The following is a 12,949-nucleotide window of genomic DNA, read 5'->3' on the forward strand; positions in this document are numbered from 1 at the left end:
TATTCCTATTTGTAAACTTTAGACTCAAAGACTTAAAGGCTAAAGTCGCCAAAAAATATTATTGACCATTTAAAATACATATATGTGCCTAAGGAAAGTATTATTTTACCTATGCAATGATTATATATGTGTTCTGAAGATAGCCCAGTAATCATAACCCCCCGTCTCTACAAAGCTTGCTTGAAATGTAATGTTTTCATAGTTTTACATACCGGTCGTGCACTGTCTCTGGTGCTATATCGGTTGAAACTGTAAGCCCTAAACAAACAAAAAAAAGTAGCTTGTCATTTTAGGCAGATATGCTATAAAATACTAGGTGTAATATTTTTTTTCTATTGCATCTTTATCGATTAATTTTAATTTTCTTAAAACTTATGTTTTTGTTGATCACGCAATGTTTACAAGTAAATAAAAGTTTAAAACAAAATATAAATAAAATTTCACTCAATACATTGGGCCTGCTCACTACAAATTGGTGCCCGTCTACTTTAAGGCGAACTATATTAAACTATTGGGCTGGACTTTGGGCTGGAAAACTTAAGACGTTAATTTTAGCAGCAAATAAACAGCAGTGCTTGGTTGACTTGAATGATTCGATTGGTTCACATCAGATAGATAAGCCAAGTATTATCCTATCGGGATGTTAACTATTTCACTTTAGCAGAAGCATTATATTATAATAAGTAAGTACTGTTTTGTCATATGGTTTGCTTATAATGAGTTTAAGTAAAGAATAATAACGTGTGCAAAAAGTAAACAAAATAAAACATAAATTTGGATCAATCACATGATTTTGCCAGTTTAACGAAGTCAGACTGTTGTAATAACTTTAAAAAAAATACTAATAACTTAAAAAAATGTAAACGATACATTTTATCACTTATCTGAGTTTTAATTGGTTGATACCATGACAATCGTAAAGTCAAATATATCCGTTGGCCTACCACAATGTTATCAACTTATTATAATAAAGCTCAACACCAAAAATTGATTTCCCCCAATTTTCGTAAAGCTGCAAATATTGCCTCAGATAAAAAGATATGAATTTTAATGGAAGTAAAAGATTGTTTGTTATAATCCCCTCTAATTTGCTTGACAACAAAAAAAAATGAAATATAAAAATAAACATGTTTTTGATTTGTAGTCTTTTGGTCGAATCAGCTACAAAATAACACTGGTTTTATGCAAATTGAGCTTAGTTTAATCCCTCTAGATCTGTGATCATATACACCGAAGAGCCATTACATTATGACCACCCTGCTAATAACATGTAGGACCACCTTTAGTCCTCAAAACTGCTAGCACCCGCCGTGGCATTGATTCCACAAGGTGCTGATAGGTAGTCTGAGGTATCTGGTACCAAGCGCTCACCAACTGGTTCTGCAATTTCCTCACATTGCGAGGGGGTAGCGTGGCAGCACGAATTTGGTTTTCCAAGTAGGACCACAAATGCTCTATTGGATTAAGGTCTGGTGAATTTGGGGGCCAAGATCTGACTTGAAAGTCACTGGAATGTTCCTCGAACCAATTCATGACGATTCGACCCTTATGACATGGTGCATTATCCTGTTGGTAAACCCCATCCCCCGCAGGAAAAACTGTTGCCATAAATGTGTGAACCTGGTCTGCAACTATGTTCAAGTATTGAGGTTCAGGGATTGTTCTCTGAGGATTATGGGTCCTAATGTGCCCATGAAAACATTGTTCCTGGGCGTGAGACCGAAAACCTGGGCGAGACCATTGTTATAGATGGAGGGTGGTCACAATATAATGGCTCTTCGGTGCATATGTGATCTCGTGATTTTCACTTCTAGGCCCATAAAACGAACTTCTGTGGCTCTAGAGGTCAAGATAACACGAACATGATCTCAATACGGTACTCTAGTATTACATCTTGAATTATTCTATGTATACGTACTGTATAGTACGCATATTCTAGGAGCATTTTACCTAAATAAGATAGTTCTGTCTACCCTAATTAGTTTAAATAATGATATTTGGATATGTAGTCAAAGTTCAGGGCTTTATTTAAAGATGAAATAATAGATAACGGAAGGAAATATCCTTTGGTCAAATCAAATATGTACTATGTAGATGTTTTTAATGTAGATACCATTTTTTGTGGCTTGTTATTAATGCGTTTGGTTTAGTTACCTAAATTTATTAAGTATTTTATTCTAATTACAATTTAAAATTAAAAGAGTTAAACTAAAAGTGTTGATCCTTTATTATATCTAAAGTAAACACATGGTATTAGCTTAGTGCGCTAGATTTCCTGATAAAGGTATGAAGTCACCGTTTCACAATTATTAAACAATAAATAAATATATTTGCTTTTTTTCGTAGAATTGTTATTCCGTCATCATATGTAACTCAAATTATGAGAGCAGAATAATTATTTAAAACTCTGAAGAATTATTAAGACTAAATACATATTCCTCACTACTGATGAATAATTTTCATTAGCAAAAAGAAGTTAACGAGCTTTAGTAGTAAACAAAAATTAAATGAGAATTTAAAATACAAGTTTTCGAATGAATAGCAACTTATCTGAATTGCATTGGAACCTGTGAAATCAAATCTTTAAAGGTTACAATAAAGTAATCTCTGAATCTTTCAGTCGAGTAATTTTAATTCGAATAATTTTAATGTAACAACCTCTTTATTGTCTCGAAATACGAATCGAGAATTATGGGAGTTGGTGAGAGAAGCGAGTAGGGGGTGTAGCCTCCTGTCAAATTATTAAAAAATAAGAATTATAAATTATTTAAAAAATCAACTATGATGGAAAGAGTAATTGCTCTAATAATTGCTAAAAACGAATCTTATCACCTTTTTTGATTTGTATCCATAATTTTAACTTCTATAAGCAATGTAAACTTCTACTTATATGATTATAAACAAAGCAAATTATTTTTGAAATAATTTCAAGTTTATTTATTAATAAAGTCAAATAATTTACTAAAAATTTCCTAGGCGCCAAAATACATTGATGAAAATAAAGTACAGAGTGGGGAATTAATGGAGAAAAAGCATTTATAACTTTCTAAGAAAGCAAAAATTCAATCTTAGTCAATATATTTGTATATTTTTATGGTAATAGTTTTTTCTTTTATTTTGTGAGCTTAACTTGCCTAATAATAAAGCCCCCCCATTTTTTAAATTGTAAAAATTCAAAAATATTTCGTTTAAAGAAAAAGTCCTGTCTGTCAAAATATACATATATAAATTTAGGAAAAACATGAAACCCTAAGGCGCAATTAGCCCACGAAAAACATTAATGACAAAAAGAAATCAATTTTTTTAAAGAAGTTAGTCATCAATATTTTAATATTAATATCCTTAATAGTAAAATATTGATTGCGAAACCATCATAACACTCGTAAAAGATTCGTAAAAGAAAATTAATATCGATAAACATACTTTAGATTAAAACATTATTGATTATAGGTATTTATTAAAAATTTCTTTGACGCCAAAATATATTGACGAAAATAGATAAAACAGTACGAAAATCAGTCAGATTGAAAAAAAATTCACACAGTGTTTAGCATTTGCTTCGGTATGGTTAAGTATCAATTTCTTAGTTTTAATAAAATTTCGTAAATCTTTTTGCAGAAGAACATTGACAAGATTTGGCATCGATTGAGTTTTCCTCGTTGTTTCGTTCTAGAATTAACTATCTAGAAGGAATGAGTGACCATTTCGTTAACTTCATGTTTTTTATTGTTGTTTCTCAGACCTTTATTGTTATTACTGTGTTTAATATTAAACACTGGTTTTCAAAAAAGGAGCTTATTTGTATCTGTTAGCAATTTGTTAAATGAAGGCAAAAGAACGTTGACGAGTTATGATATATTTGCGCTTTTCCCTCGTTGTTTCACTGAACTTTATAGTTATTGTGTGAAGCATTTAATACTGATCTGCAAAAAGGGAAGTGGAAAGAGTCAGTTACCAATTTGTTAAACGACTAATACGCCATACTTGCGTTTTTCATTGTTCTTAAGCTTCATAGTTATTACTGTGTTTGGCATTTAAGTAATGATCGCCAAAAAAGGAATTTGAAAGAATCTGTTACCAATTTGTTACATGAAAGCAAAAGAATGTTACAAGATATTACATATTCAGTTTCTCATTATTGCGGTATAAAAATTTAAAGCTATTAGTGTATTTGACATTAAATATATAATTTCTTAAAAAGAAAACTGGGTGGAATGTGATGTGACCAATTTGTTAACTTAAGTATTTTTTATTTTTATTGCTCTTAGAGAAAGAAGAAAACGATATCGTTTTATTACTTTATAATCTTTTTTGAATTTATAAGCCAAAGAAAACTTTTTTTAAAATTTACTTTGTTATATTATAAATTATTTCTTTTATTTCGTCGGATTCATAAAATCAATATCTATATATCNTACTTTAAATGACGTTTAATAAATCCGCCTTCAATTTCTCTGGGAGAAAGAAGAAAATGAAATCGTTTTATTACTTTACAACCATTTTCAAATTTATAAGGCACTGGAATTTTCTTTTAAGAATTACCTTATTTTAAAGTTCTTTTTTTTATTTAGACAGATTATAAAAAATCGCAAAATATTTTACTGTTTATATTTTCTCGGTGTGTTTAAAATTTTATTTCTCAGTTCAGTTTTGACTAACTTTATAAGTATTTACGGAAGAATGTTAATGAGATACGGCATATATGTTTTTTTATTTTTTATTTCTGTCAATTTTATAGACATGAATGTAATTTCCATTCGATATATAATCTCCCAAAAAGGAAACTGGAAGGAAACAGTAACCAATATATTAACTTACTTTGTTAGCTTTTTGTCTGTAATTGCTCTGGGAAAAAGAAAAAATGAAATTGTTTTAATGCTTAACAAGCATTTTCAAATTTATAAAGCAAAGAAAAATTATTATTTTAGTTTCGCTGCTCTCATAATTTGTTGCATTCCGTTTATTCTTCCCACCTTTACAATGTGTCGTTTAGATGAAAAATTGAACTCATCAATTTTCGTTTATGGAATTTCTTTTGCATCGAGATGGTTATATGCTATAATTTACCTCAAAGTGTTTCTGATGGAGTGCGTATATCCCACAGGCACATGCCTCATAACATTATTTTACTGTAAATGCTGTTATTTATACAAGGACAAAATAAATACTATAATCCAAAGCCTATCCTTGAATACACCAGAAGGTTTTACTAAGCTTAAACAAATGGAACTATTGAAACGAAAATCAAAAATTGTTTTATTTTTGCGAGAATTCAACGATGCATTATCTCTACCAATATTTCTGGTGTTCTTGGCGAACTTCTGGGCAGGTTTTAGCACGATTGGTGTACTTTCGGTACAAATTTACTCATTCAGTATCGTTGGTATTGCGGAATATTTTTTAATGATTGCCATTTCCTTTGCCTGCTTATTTGCTATGATATGTAGTGGAAGCCAAGTCAGTGCAGAATTTGAAAAACTCGGTATAGTATATTGGGATTTTGTGCAAAAAAGGACTTTGGTGGGCTACGGCGCAGAAAATTGTGTTCATGTGAAAGAATTGATGGGGAAGCCTGATATAATATTGTCAGGATATGGAATTATTTATTTTAAAAAGAATACCGTTCTTACTGTTGTTGGAACAATAATAACATACAGCTTGCTTTTAATGGGTGCCAAATAAAATGGAACACTTATGTATCAAATATCATATATCATATTAGACTAAAAGTGTTTTACATCCAGACCCAAAATCGGAAAATTAGGTTTTTTTTTCTACTTTGGAAATAGGAGTGCATTTGTATTTTGCTTTTAGAGTAAATTTATTGAAATATGATTCGTGTTTAATACTCATATCATCATAAATTTAATCTATTTATGAGACACAAATCAGAATTATATTTATACTTCAGCTTTGTAAGATACTATATACAATAAAAAAATCTACTCCCGTTAACAACTTTAGAACTGTACATTTGAAAGGTAAAGCAGATTGTTCGCAAAAAGCGACTTACGTTAAAATACTTTTAAATGGTAATCGATTAACGGGGCATTGAATGATTTTAATCAGTACATCTCCTTATGATATATGTTATATAAGACGTTTATACACATGCAAGAATGAGGTAATAAAATTGATGGAATTTCCTTTCTTGAGTTGGCATTGGAAAAAATTACTAGCCATCATAACCAAAAACAAGAAGAAGAAAAATGAGTGATAGTTAGGATTTTTTCAAGACTACTTCAATTTATCTTCATTTGTGAATAACGAAATTATTCACGAATTATTATTTTTCACGCATACATATTTTCTTTAAACTAAATATTTATTTATAGCTTAAATATCTAGATATATGGGTGATTCTCACGAAATGCGACAATTGACAGTCTTTTGCTCCAAGATCTAACACTATTCTACTAAAAGAACTTTGTTTAAAAAAAATAATAATAATAAATAGCACTGCTGCTAGCATTTTAAAATGGTTTTGCATTACCATTGACTGTTTTGTATAGTTAAAAAATTTAATTGAATTTCAAAATGTCATTCTCCTGGTATGTCACAAACAATATTTCCAATAATAACTAGCTTCAAAACTTCCCGGAAATTTTTGAATATCTAATTCTTTTTATCTCAACCATTGTAAGTATTTCTGGAATATATGCCGAGGGTATTATTTCCGAAAACTTAGTAGAAAATAACATTTTCTTTTCACCATAATTTTTTTGTCACATGAAAATCTCTCATTCTCCTGGCCACTTTTTTTAGTGATTTATAACAAAAATAGATAGGGCCAGCAATCAGTATCTTAGGTTAAGAGATAGATTAGAATACTATACAATCAGAACATGTCTTATTTCAGGAATAAAGAACCATCTCTCTGGTTCAAAATCTATTTCAAAAAATTTTACAATGTGAGTAGGTTTTTATGTTGTCATTTTCCTGTCTTCTTGAAATTATTAATCACATAAACTACATAGATTTACCTGAGTTATTTCAAGAAATCCTGTTGTTTTCTGTGGAAGGTAAACTTCTTAGGCCGAAATGTTAAATTAAAGCTAAGTGATGTAAAATGGCAAATTGTCATTATCCTGGCTTATGAATTTCATCAGTTACCTGAAATTTTTTTAAACAGTATAATGTAAAGAGGAAAAGAAAATATTAACCTAATACCGAGTTTATTTTTGATTCTCTTAGCAGTGGATAAAAGAATTCATTTAAACAATTCATGGCCCATGTAACACAAAGGCTTTAAGTTTTTTTTTCTAAAACACGGATAGTTAAAATAAAAAAGATAAGCTAAGAACATCACTATACAATTTAGTTCTGTCATAGTCTTTAAACTTTACTTGGGTGTATAAAAAAATAATGTAATAAAGTTGCAAAATAAAATGATTTGAATTTAAATAATATAATGTAAAAATTTCCGATGTAAACTAATATAAAAATAATTTTACTAGTTTATTTTAAAACATGAGGCCGAAAAACAATCAAGGAAAAATAAACTGAAAAAAAAAAGCCGAGAAGAAACTGTATGTTCACAATAATTATTTTTGGAATTTATTTACTTAAAAAGTTAAATTTAACTTTTCAACTTTGACTTTTTGTGTTTCTTAAGTTGAGTTAATTACTATTAGCTTCAATATATCCGCTTGATAAAGAAATTTTTCACTGTGCCAAAGAGTGCTTAAAAAATAAGTTTCGTGAAAAAATTTCAAAAAGCTATTTCAAATGATGTTCAATAAATCGGATTGATAAAGAAATTTTTAAATTTCATAAGATTACTTTAAATGACGTTCAATAAATCCGATTGATGAAGAAATGTTTAAATTTCATAAGATTACTTCAAATGACGTTCAATAAATCCGATTGATGAAGAAATTTTTAAATTTCATAAGATTACTTTAAATGACGTTTAATAAATCCGATTGATGAAGAAATTTTTAAATTTCATAAGATTACTTCAAATGACGTTCAATAAATCCGATTGATGAAAAAAATTGTAACTGCTCCAAAGAGTGATTAAAAAATAAGCTTACGTGAAAAAAATTCATTAAGCTATTTCAAATGAAGTTTAAAAAAATCAGTTTTATGAAGAAATTTTTTAAAAGTACTATATTTCAAAAGAAGAAAGAAATCATGAAATTTTTTCGATCAATTTTTCATAAGAACTGATGACAAACTGATGAAAAAAATTAATAACAGTTTTCCATCAGTTTTTTATCAGTGCTTGAAAGAAGAAATGAAATCTATTTAATTTCAAGCAACCCTTTTCATAATACTGAAAATAAAAAAAGGTACTATTTAAACTGCACAATTTTTGTAATTTGCAATATTGCTTTTCTACGCATCCTTACAGTTTCTTACTCAACAGAGAAAAATTCAACAGCGCTGTTATTTTTTATTTTTTAATTTTTTTTTTATAAATTTTCTCTTGGAACAAAACGCTAAGCTGTTTGCAATGAATTGCATATGTCCTTCATCAGCATACCTCATAACAATTTTGCACCGTAGTTGTTACCTTTTTTCTAACTTTAACGTTAAAACTTCAACACAAAACATCGTTGTGCAGTACGCAAAATAAAACACGGACCACCCTGAACAGCTTTTGATTTAATGATCGGATCTTCAAGTTCTTTGTTCAAAGGGGGAGACCTCATATGTACAGTGCGCAAAATAAAACACGGACCACTCTGAGCAGCTTTTGATTTAATGATGGGATCTTCAAGTTCTTCGTTCAAAGGGGGAGACCTTATATGTACATAGTGCTACCCACAAATCATAGTGCTACAAATCATAGTGCTACCCATAGAAATTGCAACTCCTACATCTGGGAGAAAGAAAAAACAGCAAAAAGAATAAACTATGGATAAAAGGTCAAAGGATATAATCTTTTCTCATATTAATCTTAATCATATCAGAATAGCAAACATACAGCACTCAAATGATTTCATCACTATGAAGGTGTCCATAGGATCACTAAATGAGCCTTATTATAATTTGGAAAATCTTATCACGGGATTTCAGATAGAACTACAAATAATAGCAGCAAAAGAAAGACCCAGGGCTGCTGTGGTGGTGAGGAAGAGTACTATCAGGGCTTTTCCTATTGTCACAGAAAGGGACCTGGTTATAATAGAAGTGCTGGGCACACAGAGACGGTTTTGTTTCGCATCTGTATATATCCCACCAACTGAAGACCTTTCGCCCATGCTCGATAAGTTACAATACTATATATACAAATACTCAGATTACGGATTTATCATAAACGGCGATTTTAACGCCAAAAGCACCCTTTGGAGTAATTCAAACGACCAAAGGGGCAACCAGTTATTGGAGCTTATATTTTTGTTGGACTTGGACATAGTTAATGATCTAAATTCCCCGGCTACCTTTCAATCCACTATTGGTCAGAGCTGGATTGACCTGACTCTGACCGCAAACAATATCGAACTAAAAAACTGGAGAGTTTCAGACCAAGAGACTTTGAGCGACCACAGGTTGATCTTGATGGAATTAGGGGACGAGGTATATCAAGGACCAAAGAAAATAAATTATCATGATTTAGATCTTTTCAAGTTTTCCTGCAGGATAAGTTCAGAGCGTGAGAAGTGGATGAGGCAGCTGGAGAAAATAGACAGTACCATAGAACTGGACATAATGATAGAGGAAATAACAAACAAAATCGTTTCAATATGTGAAACATGTAAAAGAAGAAAAGAGAAATCCTATAAAGGAAGTCCAAAATGGTGGTCCTTGGATCTTGCGATCCACAGGAAAAGATTAAGAGCAAAGAGAAGAAAATACCAGGTAGAGACAAACTCTGTTCAAAGGAAGGCCAAGCTTGTGGATTATAAACGAGAAAAAGCATTATACAAGAGACACATAAGAAGAAAAAAAAGAGAGACACTAAGAAGTTATTTATAAAATATAACGACACAAGAGTGTTTTGGACATTCATACCAAATTGCCAAGAACAAGAATTTTGACAATAGGATTTTCAAACCACAAAGGAAAATAGATGGAACCATGACAGTAAATAGTCTAGAAACCATTCAGGAAATCATTAATTACCATTTCAAGACTTACAGGCAAGAAGAGTTACCGAATACCAAGAATTGCAATATTGATCAGCTCTTTACACAGACAGAGCTGAAACACGCTGTTGATAAAATCAGGAATAACAAGGCTCCAGGCTACGACGGCATACCGCCGGAAGTCTTTAAGGCAATCTATATATTAGCACCAGACTGGATGCTAGGGATCTTTAATAAATGTCAAAAACTCTGCTACTTCCCAAGCTTTTGGAAAATAGCAAAACTAATTCTGATTCCGAAGATGGGGAAAAAATTAATCAATTTAACCAATTTCTCTACTCCCGGTTTGGGGGAAGATTTTGGATAGGTTGATCACTTCCAGACTCTCGCACTTTTTGGAATCGAACAGTTTACTCCATGAAGACCAACATGGCTTCAGAAAGCATAGGGCCACAACAACTGCAGTTAAGCAACTCCTTAACATTATTGAGCAAGCGAAAACAAAGGGTGAATATACACTGGGGGTCTCCTTGGACATCAAGGGGGCCTTCGATACTGTGAGGTGGCATAAAATACTAAACCAGCTACTGAAATTTAATTGTACTCACACTACCTTTCACCTGGTTAAAAGTTTTCTTACAGACAGGAAGGTCATATATACAAGTGATGAAGTTACCATAGAGCATATCGTCGCCACTGGGGTACCACAAGGCTCGAGCATGGGACCATTACTGTGGTTAACAATAGCTGATGTTGCACTCAGAGAGGAGAGACAAGTGGACGAATACGTCATCGCATTCACCGACGATTTTCTTGTGCTGGTAACGGGAACTATAGTAAATAGACTGGGACCAAGAGCCACAGATATTCTAAAGAAATATCAATCATGGGCAGAGACACAGAATCTCCATTTTAGTGTCAATAAAACCCAAGCAATTGTATTTCCAAAATCCAAGAAAATAACGAGGAAACCAACAGTAAACCTTCAAAATCAAAATATTCCTATTAGTGACACCATAATGTACCTTGGGTTTCGGATAAACTGTCAACTCTCCTGGTTGCCGCACCTTGATGGTTTATACGATAAAATTTTATCATTTTATGCTAAATTTAAAAGTTAGTCCGGGGTAGATTGGGGGATCACATCAGAAATACGTACGTTTATATATCAAAACAGTATAATTAAAATCATTTCTTACGGGTCTGAAGTATGGTTCAAAAATCAGGTCAGAATCATTAATAAACTTAAAAAGATCGAAAGAATACCCTTATTGAGCATCACTAGGGCTTATAGAACCACATCAACATCAGCACTTCAGGTGTTGGCTGGGACGGTTCCGTTGGAGCTGATTATTCAGACAAATTCCGATATGGCTAATCTTTATTTACATAACGATAACGTTATAACAAAACCGGAAATCACGCCCAGACACCCTGCGGGGCTCATCTCTATTCCTTATAATTTTGATCCACCAATAGGCAATGATATAGAGATCTACACAGATGGATCGAGATTAATTTATAATAACGAATTCCGCGTGGGATGCGCCTTCGTGGTGTACGATGGGGATATTCAAATAGATTGTTATACATATAGACTTAATAACTACTCATCCGTTTTTCAAGCAGAATTATGGGCGATTCTTCAGGCAATGTACTGGATAATTAAGAACAAATTAAATAGAGATGTTCATATTTTTTCCGATTCCCTTTCGGGATTACAATCACTGGCAAACCCCGAGGAAAACGATTGCTTAATTAAACTGATAAAAGATCAATATAAATCAAACATGATAATCCATTGGATTAAGGCTCACGTCGGACACCACGGCAACGAGGAGGCTGACAGTCAGGCGAAATTGGCCTGCCAAAGACCCGAAATTGATCTCTTTGACCAGAAGCCAAAAAGTTCAGTAAAGTTATCGATGTTCAAACGAAATATAAATCTTTGGCAAAATATGTGGGATGATGATCAAAACCAGGGCAGGCATACCCACCATCTAATCCCGAGGGTAAATTACCGTAAAATTTATGGAAATTTCTACTTGAACCAATTTATCACAAACCACGGAACCCAGGGTACATACCAATCCAAGTTTCACAATAAATCTCCCCTATGCAATAACTGCAAAGTTACAGATGACCTGGAACATATACTGATTCACTGCCCTCTATTTGATAACATAAGAAAAGCAAATTTCCCGGTAAACCTGACCTATAGCTCACTCAAACATCACTGGAGGATACCAGCTATGCAAAAGGGCATAGAACGAATCATCGAAAGCCACTTTAGCGCTGGCTTGCCACCAGACACGTCATAATAACGAACTCAGAACATTGACATCACGCACTGAAATTCAGACTTATCCAAACCCCATCAAACTTTTCGATTTGTTGTAAAGGTAGAAAGTTCCCTTTCCACCTACCCTGAGTTTTATAATTTAAATATAGGACACTTTGTGTATGGAATTAACATTTCACCTGTACTTACTTTCACATTTAAACTTGTTTGATACATGGATTGGATCAGCTTTCCATCTGTTAAAATTAATAACTTTGTACACCGAGTTAACTTTTCATCTGTTCAAATATCTGCTTTTTACATATCTTGCATTTTTACATTCTTCGTTACTGTGTTGATGGAGTCATCTTTTCATCTGTTTTGCTATCTATATTTTGAATTCAAGTCACCCTTTCTATTCCTCATTGTAAATACTCATCTTCCCTTTGTTTTTCAAACTGGGAATTGTTTTTGTATTTTTAGTTGATCAATAAAATTGCTCCCCGGATGCCCCCGACAGGGGCCGGGACGGGGTTAAGCGTTTCTGTAAGCAAAATAAAACACGGACCACCCTGAACAGCTTTTGATTTAATGATCGGATCTTCAAGTTCTTCGTTCAAAGGGGGAGACCTCA

General features: G+C 32.2%; 1 protein-coding gene across 1 annotated transcript; it reads left to right on the plus strand.

Moving 5' to 3' along the window:
* Positions 1-11,404: 11,404 nt before the first annotated feature.
* On the plus strand, positions 11,405-12,355 carry LOC139426550 (uncharacterized). Its single transcript, XM_071185815.1, has one exon. The coding sequence runs from the start codon at positions 11,405-11,407 to the stop codon at positions 12,353-12,355; it is 951 nt and encodes a 316-aa protein (XP_071041916.1).
* The last annotated feature ends 594 nt before the right edge of the window (positions 12,356-12,949 follow it).

Source organism: Parasteatoda tepidariorum, chromosome 9, assembly GCF_043381705.1.
Source record: "Parasteatoda tepidariorum isolate YZ-2023 chromosome 9, CAS_Ptep_4.0, whole genome shotgun sequence".
NCBI classification, from domain to species: domain Eukaryota; kingdom Metazoa; phylum Arthropoda; class Arachnida; order Araneae; family Theridiidae; genus Parasteatoda; species Parasteatoda tepidariorum.